Source organism: Callionymus lyra, chromosome 3 (genome assembly GCF_982586985.1).
Source record: "Callionymus lyra chromosome 3, fCalLyr1.hap1.1, whole genome shotgun sequence".
Lineage (NCBI taxonomy): Eukaryota > Metazoa > Chordata > Actinopteri > Syngnathiformes > Callionymidae > Callionymus > Callionymus lyra.
The window spans coordinates 4,598,841-4,618,840 of record NC_141820.1 but is presented as its reverse complement, the minus strand read 5'-3'; the positions used below and the strand labels follow the sequence as shown (position 1 = coordinate 4,618,840).

The window sequence follows — 20,000 nt, the reverse complement described above, 5'->3', positions numbered from 1 at the left end:
ACTGCAACTACACTACTTTAACTTCAGAGTTTTCTATGTGAACTGAATGGAATCGTCGTTTTCAAATCAACTTGTTAAAGTGAATTAAAACCCATTTAGAATATTTTACACTAAAATATAAACCTTCGAGATTGAACGATTATTGAAAAAAATGTAATTGCGATTATTTTCCGAAATATTGCGATTATTTTTTCAACGTCCTCTTTTTTACGCATTTTATTGAATCTAATTTAATAAATGATTAACTTTACATTAAAATGTTTTTCTCTTTGATTCTCAAGATAACGTTATGAAGTAATTTTTTATGATGAAGTCAAATTAAACAAACCTTAAAATAAAGAAGGTTTTATCTAGTTCCTCTAAAGACACTTGTAAACAAACATATTCACTGCAAACACTAAAAACTAGTGTAAAAACTAAAAGTGTGACGTTAACATTTTAATATATAATAATATAATAAATCTTACAAACTTCAATGTAAAGAAAAGTGAAAACACTCGTCAGAGATTTTTCTTTTTCTTACCGAAGACATTTAAACAGTTTCTAAAATCGCAACTTCTGTGAAATAAAAGTAACATTTTTGAACATCGCGATTATTTCACGAACGCGATTCATCGTCAGCCCGACTCGATATAAACCGTGATTGAATTTGAACCGATGACTTGAAGGTCGTTCATCCTTCACATGATGTTGACGTGTTCGACCCTGAAGGCACCGCGAGGTTCAGGCGAGAGTTGAACTTTCTCCAGATCTCGAAGGAGACGTTTGGACTCGGGTCGTGAAAGACCATGAAACGTAACCGCGGATGAATCTGAAAATGTGAGAAATTCTACTTTTTCTTTTCCTGAAACATCACTTGAGGTTCGGAGTCGTTTTCGTTACTTTCTGCTTTCATCCCTCGTTCTCTCGCTCCAGCCTCATGATCCTCGTTCTCTCGCTCCGACACCAACAACAACCTCCGACCCTGGAGTTTCCAGACGAGGCCAGAGATGCAGCGACACCTCAGGGTCGACACCAGGACCAGTCGGGGTGAGATCACGAGGAATGTTGTCGGATTCATTTCATTGTTGAGAGAGGAACATCTACGAGGTCACCACAGCGAGGTCACCACAGCGAGGTCACCACAGCAGTGACTCCACCAGATCCACAAAACAAGAAGCAGCTGCTGTTTAGTGTTCGGACCTCGACCTTCAAGGACGACTCACTACAGATAAAAATGGAGGGAAAACTATTTATATTCCTGGAGCAGGTTTCTCTTATTCTGTGACTACAAGTAGTGACACATACTACACATATATACTTGTTACTACACTATCACAACACCAGAGTCAAGTACTGGACAATACTATACATATATACTTGTTACTACACTATCACAACACCAGAGTCAAGTACTGGACAATACTACACATATATACTTGTTACTACACTATCACAACACCAGAGTCAAGTACTGGACAATACTACAAATATATACTTGTTACTACACTATCACAACACCAGAGTCAAGTACTGGACAATACTACACATATATATACTTGTTACTACACTATCACAACACCAGAGTTAAGTACTGGACAATACTACACATATATACTTGTTACTACACTATCACAACACCAGAGTCAAGTACTGGACAATACTACACATATATACTTGTTATTACACTAACACAACACCAGAGTCAAGTACTGGACAATACTACACATATATACTTGTTACTACACTATCACAACACCAGAGTCAAGTACTGGACAATACTATACATATATACTTGTTACTACACTATCACAACACCAGAGTCAAGTACTGGACAATACTACACATATATATACTTGTTACTACACTATCACAACACCAGAGTCAAGTACAGGACAATACTACACATATATACTTGTTACTACACTATCACAACACCAGAGTCAAGTACTCCACAATACTACACATATATACTTGTTACTTCACCATCACAACACCATAGTCAAGTACTGGACAATACTACACATATATACTTGTTACTACACTATCACAACACCAGAGTCAAGTACTGGACAATACTACACATATATACTTGTTACTACACTATCACAACACCAGAGTCAAGTACTGGACAATACTACACATATATACTTGTTACTACACTATCACAACACCAGAGTCAAGTACTCCACAATACTACACATATATCCTTGTTACTACACTATAACAACACCAGAGTCAAGTACTCCACAATACTACACATATATCCTTGTTACTACACTATAACAACACCAGAGTCAAGTACTGGGCAATACTACACATATATACTTGTTACTACAGTATAACAACACCAGATTCAAGTACTGGACAATACTACACATACATACTTGTTACTACAATATAACAACACCAGAGTCAAGTACTCCACAGTACTACACATATATACTTGTTACTACACTATCACAACACCAGAGTCAAGTACTGGACAATACTACACATATATACTTGTTACTACACTATCACAACACCAGAGTCAAGTACTGGACAATACTACACATATATACTTGTTACTACACTATAAGAACACCAGAGTCAAGTACTGGACAATACTACACATATATACTTGTTACTACACTATCACAACACCAGAGTCAAGTACTCATATGCCCTGAGTAGCTGGGACAATATTCAACCCATAATGACTTCAAACACGTTGTTATCTATTTAATCTGCAAGACTCGTTCTGGAGTAAAACAGTTTTTGTTCTCACAGGATTCTACCCCCGTTGAACTCTGGGAGCCGGTCGTCATGGCAACAGTTCCTCCGGAATTATACAGTGCAAGTCTGCAAGTTTTGAATTCAACATATTCTCCTACAGTACATGATATCATTTCATGAAATACATGATCCATTATTACACGTGTGGAGATCGTCTACTATGATACACAGAAACATTATATAAAATGAGTAAAATAATCCACAAAAGTTAGGGGAGGAGAGAAGAAAGAAAAGAACATTTGGATGAAGAGTCTAATGTTATTAGATAAAGATGATTTCCATCAGTTTAGTTTGTATTAAACATGGTTTAAATTCCTTTATATTTGAATTTTTGCAGCCTCTACCTTCACTTGATGGACTACAAGATACTATTCACTGACGATTACGCTGAAGACAGTGTGAAGAGACTCTCGTAGCACCGGCACGACATCTAAAGATACGAAGCGAGTAAATAAGGATCGTATGTTGAACTTGTATCAACAAACCACGACAGAAACTCTCAGAACGACTGACATCAACGTTGTTATCGTGAACAGGAAACAAGGCCGTGAGGTCAGAGATAATTGAGCTATTTGGTTTCCTGAAGGAGGCGGGGGGGCAAACACAAACACACACACACACACACACACGCACACACACTCACAAACGTGACAATCATATGCTTAACCACCGTCTCAGAGTCCTGGATTACAGGGAGCTGATATAATTCATGGTATTGTTAGCAGACAAAAGGAGGCGGCGTGCTCGTCAACACACACACACACACACACACACACACACACACACACACACACACACACACACACACACACACACACACACACACACACACACGGACACACACGGACACACACACACACGGACAAACACACGGACACACACACGGACACACACACGGACACACACGGACACACACGGACACACACACGGACACACACACACGGACACACACGGACACACACACGGACACACACACACACACACACACGGACACACACGGACACACACACACACGGACAAACAGACGGACACACACACGGACACACACGGACACACACACGGACACACACGGACACACACGGACACACACGGACACACACACGGACACACACGGACACACACGGACACACACACACGGACACACACACGGACACACACACACACGGACACACACACGGACACACACACACACACACGGACACACACACACATACACACACACACGGACACACACACGGACACACACGGACACACACACGGACACACACACACACACGGACACACACGGACACACACACGGACACACACACACGGACACACACACACGGACACACACACATACACACACACGGACACACACACACACACGGACACACACACGGACACACGGACACACACACACACGGACACACACACGGACACACACGGACACACACACGGACACACACACGGACACACACACACACACACACGGACACACACACGGACACACACGGACACACACGGACACACACACACACACACACGGACACACACACACACGGACACACACACACACACGGACACACACACACGGACACACACACACACACACACGGACACACACACACACGGACACACACACACACGGACACACACACGGACACACACACACACGGACACACACACGGACACACACGGACACACACACAAGGACACACACACACACACGGACACACACACACACGGACACACACGGACACACACACGGACACACACGGACACACACACACACACACGGACACACACACACGGACACACACACACACAGACACACACACACACACACAGACACACACACGGACACACACACACACGTAGGTTGAAGTGGGATCTACACAACATGCTCGTCCTGAAGGTTTTACAGCAGAAGAACGAAGCTCACGGTGACAGACGTCCATGTTGACGAGTCAAATATTGCTTTAAATCAAGGGTCACCAGAGGTCAAGTCTTGTGGAGACCAGGAGCCTCATGTACTAAGAAGGTCGTGGATCTTCTACTAAATAAATCCAGAAGATGACGCAGCACAGAAATATTATGCATGTATATATATGTATGAATCTGACAAGAATTTAGACACTTTTCCTTCGTACATCCCACTCAACGTAGAATTAATCACAGACTTGTTCGTCCCTTTCCTCACCCTGATGATGATGATGAAGATCATGATGAAGATGAAGAAGATAAAGATAAATAAGATAAAGATGATGAAGATTAAGATGATGATGAAGATTAAGATGAAGATGATGATGTAGATGAAGATGATGATGATGATAATGATGATGAAGATTATGATGAATAAGATGAAGATGATGATGAAGACAATGATGATGAAGAAGTTGAAGATGAAGATGATGAAGATGATGATGAAGATTATGATGATGAAGATGATGATGACGATGACGATGATGATGAAGAAGATGATGATGATGATGATGAAGATGATGAAGTTAAAGACGATGATTATGAAGAAGATGAAGATTAAGATGATGATGAAGATAAAGATGATGAAGACGAAGATGAAGATAAAGGTGAAGATGATGATGAAGATAATGAAGATGAAGAAGAAGATGATGATGATGAAGATGATGATGAAGATTATGATGAAGAAGATGAAGATGATGTAGATGATGATGAAGATTATGATGAAGAAGATGAAGATGAAGAAGATGATGATGATGAAGAAGATGATTAAGATGATGATGATGATGAAGAAGATGATGAAGATGATGATGATGATGAAGATGATGTAGATGAAGAAGATGATGAAGATGATGAAGATAAAGATGAAGATGATGAAGAAGATGATGAAGATGATGATGATGATGATAATGATGATGATGATGATCGTCTGAGCTTCATATAAATGTCACACACACTGCAACACACACGTCTTATTACTTTTATAACTTTTTACGACTCTTTTGTGTTTTTGTCACATGTGCACTCTGACGTCAAAGGAGGCTCAGCACGCTTTAGTACATGAGGCCCCAGAGGTCAAAGGTCGAGTCTTTCATCGCTTTTAATTCAACATCTAAAGAAAGTGTGACTTTTGTTGTTTAATGTAGTTTTCTCTCGTCTAATTGTACGACTTATTTTATGTTTATTTATCTTATGTTCCATCTTCACTGCACAAGAAAAGCTACACAAACAATAAGTGGACGCACTTAACTGACTCAATATAAACTACAATATCACAATATATCACTATTTATCGTTGAATCGTGACACGTATCAACACATCCTCGACAACACACACACACACACACACACACACACACACACACACACACACACACTTATTGTGTATTAAAACACTCCAAAAGACTGAAGGTTTCAACAAAATAAAAGACACATAAGGAACTTTCCAGGACTTTCAAAAACGTATTTTCTTGGTAGTTTTTAAGATGATTTAAGTGTTTCAGAGCCTGAAAACAACTTGTTGAATTCATGTATTGACCACAGACTCACACTCTTGAACCGTCACCAGACAATACACAACAAACACACAACAAACACATAAATCCTCTTACCTGGACGTGCAGAGAAGTTCATGGACGGACATGGAAGAGAAAAAGAAGTTTGTCGTTAGTATTTATTAACGTCAACGATGACGACAAATTAACTGTTCATCGCACACTTCGCTGAATCAACACAATGTACCGTATCTTCCGGACTATAGTACTCCGGAGTACAAGTATCTCCAGCCATAAAATGCATAATAAAGAAGTAAAAACATATATAAGTCGCACTGGAGTATAAGTCGCATTTTTGGGGGAAATTGATTTGATAAAATCCAAGAACAGACATGTGATCTTAAAAGACAAGTTAAAATAAAACTAGAGGCAACAACAGAATAATGTTCCGTTACATGAAGTGAGAACCTGGTATGTTAACATAACATATGAAGAGTTATTCAGAGAACTATAGCATCAATAACTAACTAGTTTACCAAACCATCCGTGTAACTCCAAATAACTCTTCATCCTCGTGTCACTTTTAAACAACTAACTCACTCCGGAGGTAGAAGATGCTTCCTCTTCTACGTGGAAATGATCAACACAGGCCTAGAGCGCCCTCTGGTGGTTTAGTGTGAAAATAACATGTGAAATGATATAATAATGTGTTAATAATTTCACACATAAGTCGCTCCAGAGTATAAGTCTCACCCCCGGAAAAACTGTGAAAAATACTGCCACTTATAAAATACGGTAGTAGTTCTGATGAAGTAAAACCTTAAACCATCTTCACGTCGAGCAGTTTTTTCACGGAACAATCAAGAGATGATTCTCGTCAACGTTGAAGGATCGACAGATCCTGGCGTCACGGGTTCACAAGAACAACTGTACAAGTCGAACGTAAAGGAATAAAGCGAGCGAAGGAAACGACACCAGAACGAACAAAGTGCAGGAACAATTGCAACTTGAACTTTGACTTTTGAGAGTTAGAACGAAGACGAAAGTCAGTCATTTTTATTATTATTATTATTTTTATTATTTGTAAAGTGCTTTTCCAGACCAGGGTCACAAAGCGCTTAGACAATCAAAATAATACTCAATAAAATATATACTTTGAAATATCAAGAGAAACACAAGAGTCTCAGAGAATCAAAGAAGGACAAACTTTTGACAAAACATGTTTCAAAAACACTAAGATGAACAAAAGATATTCCTTAAACCTTCACAATAATTGTGATATTCATCAGTATTTTAATCAATTGTTGTATTTTTGTTTAATTAAACACTGATCATGATCCTTATTTATATATATATATATATATATATATATATATGTTCTCTCTAAACTTAGGGACATCATGTCACCACATGATCCGGATCTTATAATCCATCTCGCCTGCAGTTCATACAAAACTCTGCAGCCAGAATTCTGAGCTGCTCTAGTAGAAGAACTCACATTTCTCCTTCAAACTCTTCACTGGCTGCTCTAGTAGAAGAACTCACATTTCTCCTTCAAACTCTTCACTGGCTGCTCTAGTAGAAGAACTCACATTTCTCCTTTAAACTCTTCACTGGCTGCTCTAGTAGAAGAACTCACATTTCTCCTTCAAACTCTTCACTGGCTGCTCTAGTAGAAGAACTCACATTTCTCCTTCAAACTCTTCACTGGCTGCTCTAGTAGAAGAACTCACAGTTCTCCTTCAAACTCTTCACTGGCTGCTCTAGTAGAAGAACTCACATTTCTCCTTCAAACTCTTCACTGGCTGCTCTAGTAGAAGAACTCACATTTCTCCTTCAAACTCTTCACTGGCTGCTCTAGTAGAAGAACTCACATTTCTCCTTCAAACTCTTCACTGGCTGCTCTAGTAGAAGAACTCACATTTCTCCTTCAAACTCTTCACTGGCTGCTCTAGTAGAATAACTCACATTTCTCCTTCAAACTCTTCACTGGCTGCTCTAGTAGAAGAACTCACATTTCTCCTTCAAACTCTTCACTGGCTGCTCTAGTAGAAGAACTCACATTTCTCCTTCAAACTCTTCACTGGCTGCTCTAGTAGAAGAACTCACATTTCTCCTTCAAACTCTTCACTGGCTGCTCTAGTAGAAGAACTCACATTTCTCCTTCAAACTCTTCACTGGCGGCTCTAGTAGAAGAACTCACATTTCTCCTTCAAACTCTTCACTGGCTGCTCTAGTAGAAGAACTCACATTTCTCCTTCAAACTCTTCACTGGCGGCTCTAGTAGAAGAACTCACATTTCTCCTTCAAACTCTTCACTGGCTGCTCTAGTAGAAGAACTCACATTACTCCTTCAAACTCTTCACTGGCTGCTCTAGTAGAAGAACTCACATTTCTCCTTCAAACTCTTCACTGGCTGCTCTAGTAGAAGAACTCACATTTCTCCTTCAAACTCTTCACTGGCTGCTCTAGTAGAAGAACTCACATTTCTCCTTCAAACTCTTCACTGGCTGCTCTAGTAGAAGAACTCACATTTCTCCTTCAAACTCTTCACTGGCTGCTCTAGTAGAAGAACTCACATTTCTCCTTCAAACTCTTCACTGGCTGCTCTAGTAGAAGAACTCACATTTCTCCTTCAAACTCTTCACTGGCTGCTCTAGTAGAAGAACTCACATTTCTCCTTCAAACTCTTCACTGGCTGCTCTAGTAGAAGAACTCACATTTCTCCTTCAAACTCTTCACTGGCTGCTCTAGTAGAAGAACTCACATTTCTCCTTCAAACTCTTCACTGGCTGCTCTAGTAGAAGAACTCACATTTCTCCTTCAAACTCTTCACTGGCCGCTCTAGTAGAAGAACTCACATTTCTCCTTCAAACTCTTCACTGGCGGCTCTAGTAGAAGAACTCACATTTCTCCTTTAAACTCTTCACTGGCTGCTCTAGTAGAAGAACTCACATTTCTCCTTCAAACTCTTCACTGGCTGCTCTAGTAGAAGAACTCACATTTCTCCTTCAAACTCTTCACTGGCTGCTCTAGTAGAAGAACTCACATTTCTCCTTCAAACTCTTCACTGGCTGCTCTAGTAGAAGAACTCACATTTCTCCTTCAAACTCTTCACTGGCCGCTCTAGTAGAAGAACTCACATTTCTCCTTCAAACTCTTCACTGGCTGCTCTAGTAGAAGAACTCACATTTCTCCTTCAAACTCTTCACTGGCCGCTCTAGTAGAAGAACTCACATTTCTCCTTCAAACTCTTCACTGGCTGCTCTTGTAGAAGAACTCACATTTCTCCTTCAAACTCTTCACTGGCTGCTCTAGTAGAAGAACTCACATTTCTCCTTCAAACTCTTCACTGGCTGCTCTAGTAGAATAACTCACATTTCTCCTTCAAACTCTTCACTGGCTGCTCTAGTAGAAGAACTCACATTTCTCCTTCAAACTCTTCACTGGCGGCTCTAGTAGAAGAACTCACATTTCTCCTTTAAACTCTTCACTGGCTGCTCTAGTAGAAGAACTCACATTTCTCCTTCAAACTCTTCACTGGCTGCTCTAGTAGAAGAACTCACATTTCTCCTTCAAACTCTTCACTGGCCGCTCTAGTAGAAGAACTCACATTTCTCCTTCAAACTCTTCACTGGCTGCTCTTGTAGAAGAACTCACATTTCTCCTTCAAACTCTTCACTGGCTGCTCTAGTAGAAGAACTCACATTTCTCCTTCAAACACTTCACTGGCTGCTCTAGTAGAATAACTCACATTTCTCCTTCAAACTCTTCACTGGCTGCTCTAGTAGAAGAACTCACATTTCTCCTTCAAACTCTTCACTGGCGGCTCTAGTAGAAGAACTCACATTTCTCCTTTAAACTCTTCACTGGCTGCTCTAGTAGAAGAACTCACATTTCTCCTTCAAACTCTTCACTGGCTGCTCTAGTAGAAGAACTCACATTTCTCCTTCAAACTCTTCACTGGCTGCTCTAGTAGAAGAACTAACATTTCTCCTTCAAACTCTTCACTGGCTGCTCTAGTAGAAGAACTCACATTTCTCCTTCAAACTCTTCACTGGCCGCTCTAGTAGAAGAACTCACATTTCTCCTTCAAACTCTTCACTGGCTGCTCTAGTAGAAGAACTCACATTTCTCCTTCAAACTCTTCACTGGCTGCTCTAGTAGAAGAACTCACATTTCTCCTTCAAACTCTTCACTGGCTGCTCTAGTAGAAGAACTCACATTTCTCCTTCAAACTCTTCACTGGCCGCTCTAGTAGAAGAACTCACATTTCTCCTTCAAACTCTTCACTGGCTGCTCTAGTAGAAGAACTCACATTTCTCCTTCAAACTCTTCACTGGCCGCTCTAGTAGAAGAACTCACATTTCTCCTTCAAACTCTTCACTGGCCGCTCTAGTAGAAGAACTCACATTTCTCCTTCAAACTCTTCACTGGCTGCTCTAGTAGAAGAACTCACATTTCTCCTTCAAACTCTTCACTGGCTGCTCTAGTAGAAGAACTCACATTTCTCCTTCAAACTCTTCACTGGCTGCTCTAGTAGAAGAACTCACATTTCTCCTTCAAACTCTTCACTGGCCGCTCTAGTAGAAGAACTCACATTTCTCCTTCAAACTCTTCACTGGCTGCTCTAGTAGAAGAACTCACATTTCTCCTTCAAACTCTTCACTGGCTGCTCTAGTAGAAGAACTCACATTTCTCCTTCAAACTCTTCACTGGCTGCTCTAGTAGAAGAACTCACATTTCTCCTTCAAACTCTTCACTGGCTGCCAGTTTCTTTCAGGATCATTTTAAAATTCTGGTTCTTACTTTCAGATCTATTCATGGTCAGACCTTCCATCAGTGATCTGATCCAGACTTACACCCCAGCTCGGGCTCTGAGGATCAGAATCTGCTGATGGTTAAAATATGCCTTAATACTATAAAACAAATATCATATTTGTAAATGTCGACGTGTCTGAGCATGTCATGTCATTCAACATGTGTTTTTGTTTCTGTTCTTAAAGCCACAGAAGTTAATCCAGGAAGAGAAAACACACACACCAGAAAACAAACACACACACCAGAAAACACACACACACCGAAAAACACACAGATCAGAAAACACACACACACACCAGAAAACATACACACCAGAAAACACACACACCAGAAAACACACACACCAGAAAACACACAGACCAGAAAACACACACACCAGAAAACGCACACACCAGAAAATAAACACACACACCAGAAAACACACACACACCGAAAAACACACAGACCAGAAAACACACACACACACCAGAAAACATAGACACCAGAAAACACACACACCAGAAAACACACAGACCAGAAAACACACAGACCAGAAAACACACACACCAGAAAACACACACCAGAAAACAAACACCAGAAAACACACACACCAGAAAACACACACACCAGAAAACACACACACCAGAAAACACACAGACCAGAAAACACACACACCAGAAAACCCACACCAGAAAACACACACCAGAAAACACACACCAGAAAACACACAGACCAGAAAACACACACACCAGAAAACACACACACCAGAAAACACACACCAGAAAACACACACACCAGAAAACACTCACATCATCTTGAGCATCAGAGAAACAAACACTTGTTGTCGTCCGACTTCTTCACAACAAACACGGTTCAACTCCAGTTCAAGTCCGGGAGCTTTTTCTGTCGCCGTTGAACCGAAAACCTCTTTTCATCCCCAGATCTTCCCTCCATTATTCCTCTTTCTTCTTTCATTCTGCCGCTCTTCGTTCAGGCCGGTGTCGTCGCGTTCCTCCTCGTCCTTCACTTTCTTCTCGTCAACGTTCGTGTTTTTATCAACAAAAATCTTTGTTTGTGCTTCAGAATATCTTGATTCATCTGAACTTCACTCCAAGAATAAACTTTAATGATAAACTTGTTTTATTTTTTTAACGGCTTGTTTATCTCGATTAATCCAATGTTTACATTTAATTATTTTTTAATTATGCATATATTTAATTTCACAACGTTTCATTTTAATGAAATGAACACAATTCAAAAGTCAACCTTTTCGGCGGGAAAGTAAATATTGATCGTCTGTTCCGATCATTGATGTTTTATAATACTTTTATAATACTTTTATAATACTTTTATAATACTTTCCTTCAAGAGGACAGACCCGTGAGATCAGCTGATGTGAGGACGTTCAGATGTACAATAAAGTTTTACCTTATCTTACCTTACCAGAGGAAGCTTCTTCACTGTATGACTGTATTGACGATAAAGAACCTCAGACTTAAACTGTACATGTGATTAAATCATTTATATTTAAATTGAATAATGTGTGATTAAATCATTTATATTTAAATTGAATAATGTGTGATTAAATCATTTATATTTAAATTGAATAATGTGTGATTAAATCATTTATATTTGATGTAAATAATCAATCATCGATCATTCATAGTAAACAAGAAACATCAATATTTGTAGCAACAAACCTTTGAAAACTTAATTTTAGCTTTTCCTGGATCAAATACATTTGTTGGAATATATATAGAAAAAACACATGAGAACCAGGATATATATATATATATATATATATATACAGTATATATATATATATATATATATAATCTGGACGAACGAGAGGTTACGAGAGTCCATGATGATGTAATTATAGCTTCACTCCTCCTCCAGCTGTGACCACGCTTTGTTTATACAACGAGTCCCTTGGAGGCGGAGACCATTGATGACGTGCGGTGACAACCCTGGACGAGTGACCAATCCCAGCAGAGTGGGCGTGGCTCCTCAGAAACACCCTTGAGTCGACGAGTTAACGACTCATCTCTGGTGTGAGGAACCATCACCTTCAACATGAGCTTCGTTCTGGACCAGACCTCCAGACCTCCAGACCTCAGACCTCCAGACCTCAGACCTCCAGACCTCCAGACCTCCAGACCTCCAGACCTCCAGACCTCCAGACCTCAGACCTCCAGACCTCCAGACCTCCAGACCTCAGACCTCCAGACCTCCAGACCTCCAGACCTCAGACCTCCAGACGCTGCTTCAACTCTCGTCAAACATGGACAGACTTTTGCTGCTTTGAAAACTATGATGAGACGAAGATTGTCGTATCAAAGCAGTCGTTACCATAGCAACACAAATATGCATCCAAGAGTCTATTGACTTCCTTTTCTGCAGGAAACAGCAACACAAACACTTCTGAGTCTTTCCTGTAATTATCTCAGAGGTCTGACAAGTGTGTGTGTGTGTGTGTGTGTGTGTGTGTGTGTGTGTGTGTGTGTGTGGGGGTGTGTGTGTGTGTGTGTGTGATGGTTTGATATCATACATGATGGTGTGTTATCTTGTGTGATGATGGTGTGTTATCATTTTTAATGGTGTGTGGTTGTGTGTGATGGTGTGTTATCATTTGTAATGGTGTGTGGTTGTGTGCGATGGTGTGTTTTTTATGTGTGTGTGTATGTGTGTTATCATTTTTAATGGTGTGTGGTTGTGTGCGATGGTGTGTTACCATGTTTGATGGTGTGTGGTTGTGTGCGATGGTGTGTTATCATGTTTGATGGTGTGTTATCATTTGTAATGGTGTGTGGTTGTGTGCGATGGTGTGTTATAATGTGTGATGGTGTGTTTTTTATGTGTGTGTGTATGTGTTATCATTTTTAATGGTGTGTGGTTGTGTGCGATGGTGTCTTATCATGTTTGATGGTGTGTGGTTGTGTGTGTGTGTTTGTTATCATTTTTAATGGTGTGTGGTTGTGTGCGATGGTGTTATCATGTTTGATGGTGTGTTATCATTTGTGAAGGTGTGTTGTGTGAAATTGTCTGATTGTATATGATCATGTGTGATTGTGTCATCTTGTGTGGCCATGTGTGATGGTGTGATCATGTGTGATTGATTGATTGATTGACAGATACTTTAAATCTAAACTAAATAACTCATATATTAACTAAAGTAATACATTAGTAATCGTTCTACAGGTAGTTGGAGAGAAACAAACACATGAATGATTGTGTTGTGATGAGTCAGTTGATGTCGTAGCCATTAGCACAACAACAGAAAGTGTCTCTAGCGAGGATCAATGTCCTTTAAAATCGGACGCCTGTGTCACGCCTGTGTCACGCCTGTGTCACGCCTGTGTCACGCCTGTGTCACGCCTGTGTCACGTCTGTGTCACGCCTGTGTCACGTCTGTGTCACGTCTGTGTCACGCCTGTGTCACGTGTGACGCGCCTCCATCTTTGATCTGCACGAAGCTTCTGAACGAGTGAATGGTTTTGACTTGAGGAGGAGAAAGCGACGACTCATCAAGCCTCACAGGCGCCAGGAAGAACTGGTCGGACGAGCGACGGTTCAACAACACTTTCACGACGTGTCTAGACAACAATCACATGGTTTCGTTGCGATCGTTCACACGCAGACGAGTGCAGGCGTCGCGATCACAAGTGGGACGCTCCCTCGCTCAACACCACATGGTTGAACTATGAATGTAGAGTTTAAAAAACTGACGAATATCCTTTAAATGAACCAAACTTTTACTTCAGTAACACAATACTGTGTCAGGCCAGTACTTGACTCTGGTGTTGTGATAGTGTAGTAACAAGTATATATGTGTAGTATTGTCCAGTACTTGACTCTGGTGTTGTGATAGTGTAGTAACAAGTATATATGTGTAGTATTGTCCAGTACTTGACTCTGGTGTTATGATAGTGTAGTAACAAGTATATATGTGTAGTATTGTCCAGTACTTGACTCTGGTGTTGTGATAGTGTAGTAACAAGTATATAGGTGTAGTATTGTCCAGTACTTGACTCTGGTGTTGTGATAGTGTAGTAACAAGTATATAGGTGTAGTATTGTCCAGTACTTGACTCTGGTGTTGTGATAGTGTAGTAACAAGTATATACGTGTAGTATTGTCCAGTACTTGACTCTGGTGTTGTGATAGTGTAGTAACAAGGATATATGTGTAGTATTGTCCAGTACTTGACTCTGGTGTTGTGATAGTGTAGTAACAAGTATATATGTGTAGTATTGTCCAGTACTTGACTCTGGTGTTGTGATAGTGTAGTAACAAGTATATATGTGTAGTATTGTCCAGTACTTGACTCTGGTGTTGTGATAGTGTAGTAACAAGGATATATGTGTAGTATTGTCCAGTACTTGACTCTGGTGTTGTGATAGTGTAGTAACAAGGATATATGTGTAGTATTGTCGAGTGCTTAATTTTATAGACACTAAATGGAAATATAAACCATAAAATAACTTTGATAAAAAAGGAAGCAAAATATAATTTAAATATATGTATATACATTTATATACACATCAATAGAATATCAACATGGTATCATAAAAAATATATTGCAATATCCAAGTGTGTCCATATTGTGTTCCACTCCTGATGAGGGGAGGATTCAAAACAGTGATACTACTTTTCAACTTCATTATTTCCCGTGAAGACGTGAGCAGCTGGAAACACGCGAGTCTGTCTTGTCTTCAATGAAGCGGCGTCTGTGAAGGTCCTCAGAGAAGAGTTGGATCTTCTCCTCCCTCCTCAACATCAGGTCCCTGAACACCAGCGCCGGGCCTCGCCCCGAACACCCAGACGTCACTCTGGATAGCAGGGAGTCCGGAGCGAGCGTCTGCATCTTTGAAGAAGCAGCGACGCGAGGACGCCGTCTGTCGGCTCAACGCTCGCGCTATTAACGACAACATTCAGTGGACAAGCTGGTGCGAGCGAGCGTTCAGCCGACATTTGTAAGCATTAAAAATACATGTCCAGGAATTAAACTGTCAGGAAGAGACACAGAGAATTAACCTGATGTCCTGGACCACAGGAGACACACTGGTGAGGAACCACCGGAGACAAAACACAGCAGCAGCAGCAAGACAGTCCAGGAAAAGCACACAAATCAAAGTGTCTTGAGATGTTTCTCGAAGGAGTCAGTAGATCATCAAACACAGATGTTTCTTGAAGGAGTCAGTAGATCATCAAACACAGATGTTTCTTGAAGGAGTCAGTAGATCATCAAACACAGATGTTTCTTGAAGGAGTCAGTAGATCATCAAACACACATGTTTCTTGAAGGAGTCAGTAGATCATCAAACACACATGTTTCTTGAAGGAGTCAGTAGATCATCAAACACAGATGTTTCTTGAAGGAGTCAGTAGATCATCAAACACAGATGTTTCTTGAAGGAGTCAGTAAATCATCAAACACTGATGTTTCTTGAAGGAGTCAGTAGATCATCAAACACAGATGTTTCTTGAAGGAGTCAGTAGATCATCAAACACAGATGTTTCTTGAAGGAGTCAGTAGATCATCAAACACAGATGTTTCTTGAAGGAGTCAGTAGATCATCAAACACTGATGTTTCTTGAAGGAGTCAGTAGATCATCAAACACAGATGTTTCTTGAAGGAGTCAGTAGATCATCAAACACACATGTTTCTTGAAGGAGTCAGTAGATCATCAAACACACATGTTTCTTGAAGGAGTCAGTAGATCATCAAACACACATGTTTCTTGAAGGAGTCAGTAGATCATCAAACACAGATGTTTCTTGAAGGAGTCAGTAGATCATCAAACACAATGATGGTTCCAAAGCTTAGGAGCAACAGTCTGGAAGGATTTCTCTGCTCTGGTCCTAAAGCATGTTCAGGAACCATCAGTAGATTCTGATCCACAGACCTCAGAGCCCGAGCTGGGGTGTAAGTCTGGATCAGATCACTGATAGAAGGTCTGACCATGAATAGATCTGAAAGTAAGAATCAGAATTTTAAAATGATCTGAAAGAAACTGGCAGCCAGTGAAGAGTTTGAAGGAGAAATGTGAGTTCTTCTACTAGAGCAGCCAGTGAAGAGTTTGAAGGAGAAATGTGAGTTCTTCTACTAGAGCAGCTCAGAATTCTAGCTGAGTTTTGTATGAACTGCAGGCGAGACACATCCTTCTGGTTTAGACGTGAAATAGACGTTACAATAGTGTAAACGACACAAACACATTATAAGATCCACATCATGTTGTGACATCATTTTCCTAAGTTTAGAGATTTTTCTCAGTTGAAGGAAACAGTTTCTGGTCAGTTTTCTTCAGTGTTGAACAAGAGACATGTCTTTATCAAATACAACACCCAGGCTTCTCAGGCTCAGTTTGACAGACTGATCTAAGTCACCCAAGTACTGACTCAACCCTGGAACCTCATCATCAGGAGCAATCACCAGAGTTTCAGTTTTGTCCACATTTAGATTCAAACCAGATCCGTTTGTGTCTAAACTAATGTGTTCCAGAAAGTTCAAGAAGGAGTTTGACCTTCAGTATATCCATCACAACAAGGGTTGGAACCTTTGGACCTGAACTGATCTCCAGTACCATTGGTATCAGTACTTGAAGTGACTGTCAGCCAAAATTCAAACTTCATTTTCTACTCGAATAATGTTGATTATTTTCAGAGTAATCTGTTCTTTTTACAGTCATGGACAAAAATGTTCATGTTCATTTTAGTGTAGCGGCTGGAGCTCAGTTGTCTTCGTCCAAAAAGACACTTAAAACATCCAAATCTCTCCAAACTGCTCGACTCTAACGTCCTCTTGTATTGAAGCCTCGACTGGAAGATCTAGTATGTACTCGAAGATCTAGTTTGTAGCAGAAGATCCAGTTTGTAGAAGAAGATCCAGTTTGTAGAAGAAGACCCAGTTTGTAGAAGAAGATCCAGTTTGTAGCAGAAGATCCAGTTTGTAGAAGAATATCTAGTTTGTAGAAGAAGATCCAGTTTGTAGCAGTAGATCCAGTTTGTAGCAGAAGATCTTGTTTGTACTCGAGGACCCAGTTTGTACTCGAAGACCCAGTTTGTAGAAGAAGATCCAGTTTGTAGAAGAAGATCCAGTTTGTAGCAGAAGATCCAGTTTGTAGAAGAAGATCTAGTTTGTAGCAGAAGATCCAGTTTGTAGAAGAATATCTAGTTTGTAGCAGAAGATCCAGTTTGTAGAAGAAGATCCAGTTTGTAGCAGAAGATCTAGTTTGTACCAGAAGATCTAGTTTGTAACAGAAGATCCAGTTTGTAGAAGAAGATCTAGTTTGTAGCAGAAGATCCAGTTTGTAGAAGAAGATCCAGTTTGTAGCAGAAGATCCAGTTTGTAGAAGAAGATCTAGTTTGTAGCAGAAGATCCAGTTTGTAGAAGAAGATCTAGTTTTTAGCAGAAGATCTAGTTTGTAGAAGATCTAGTTTGTAGAAGATCTAGTTCGTAGAAGAGGATCTAGTTTGAGGCAGAAGATCTAATTTGTAGCAGAAGATCTAGTTTGTAGAATAAGATCCCGTTTTTAGCAGAAGATCTAGTTTGTAGAAGATCTAGTTTGTAGAAGATCTAGTTTGTAGAAGAAGATCTAGTTTGTAGAAGATCTAGTTCGTAGAAGAAGATCTAGTTTGAGGCAGAAGATTTAGTTTGTAGCAGAAGATCTAGTTTGTAGAATAAGATCCAGTTTGTAGAAGAAGATTCAGTTTGTAGAAGAAGATCCAGTTTGTAGAAGTTGATCTAGTTTGTAGAAGAAGATCTAGTTTGTAGAAGAAGATCCAGTTTGTAGAAGTTGATCTAGTTTGTAGAAGAAGATCTAGTTTGTAGAAGATCCAGTTTGTAGAAGAAGATCCAGTTTGTAGAAGTTGATCTAGTTTGTAGAAGATCTCAGGCGACCATCAATGAAGTATTGAAGTCTATATTGAAAGACTTGAAATATTCTCCACTGAAGCTTCATCAACTAAACCCAGTTTAATACGATTCATGATCGTTTCTGCATCCATTGACTGCAGTTATTTGGCAGGAAGTGAAAAGTCTGGAAGTTTCTAAGAAACACTTGTTCAGAAAGAACTGCAGTTTTCCACGGATAGAACCGTGTGTTTCTTAAGTATATCTGATTCCAAATATACTGACATCATGTGTGTGTGCAAGTATTACACATCTATTAACACACAGCATCAAAGGTAACTCAACTCCAGCTGGTGAATAGTGTTGTGTATTTGACCCGGTGACACACAACACGTCCACACAACAGTGTTGATGCTGTTGAACAGGTTTTGTCGTCTCCACAGGTGTCTCTGCAAACACTGACGGTCGCAGCAACAGTTGCCAACACATCTGGAACCAGCAGCCAACACAACTGAGAACACAATCACACACACACAACTGAGAACACAATCACACACACACAACTGAGAACACAATCACACACACACAACTGAGAACACAATCACACACACACAACTGAGAACACAATCACACACACACAACTGAGAACACAATCACACACACACAACTGAGAACACAATCACACACACACAACTGAGAACACAATCACACACACACAACTGAGAACACAATCACACACACACAACTGAGAACACAATCACACACACACGACTAAGAACACAATCACACACACACGACTGAGAACACAATCACACACACACAACTGAGAACACAATCACACACACACGACTGAGAACGCAATCACAAACACACGACTAAGAACACAATCACACACACACGACTGAGAACACAATCACAAACACACAACTGAGAACACAATCACACACACACGACTGAGAACACAATCACAAACACACGACTAAGAACACAATCACACACACACGACTGAGAACACAATCACAAACACACGACTGAGAACACAATCACAAACACACGACTAAGAACACAATCACACACACACGACTGAGAACACAATCACACACACACACAAGACTGAGAACACAATCACACAC

The 20,000-nt window shown here is 40.3% G+C and overlaps 2 protein-coding genes across 10 annotated transcripts in view; both read right to left on the bottom strand.

Annotated features, from left to right (window-relative positions):
* Positions 1-15,878, bottom strand: part of LOC148083063 (uncharacterized) — a 19,560-nt gene extending 3,682 nt beyond the window's left edge. The window contains exons 1-2 of the mRNA XM_087785599.1: positions 15,710-15,878; positions 13,082-13,204 (exon numbers count right to left, since the gene is read on the bottom strand). Coding sequence (XP_087641725.1) covers positions 13,082-13,204; positions 15,710-15,878 — 292 coding nt within the window. The remainder of the gene's footprint in view (positions 1-13,081; positions 13,205-15,709) is intronic.
* plekha5 (pleckstrin homology domain containing A5) overlaps positions 1-20,000 on the bottom strand; it is a 195,825-nt gene that overhangs the window by 108,436 nt on the left and 67,389 nt on the right. The window lies entirely within an intron of this gene.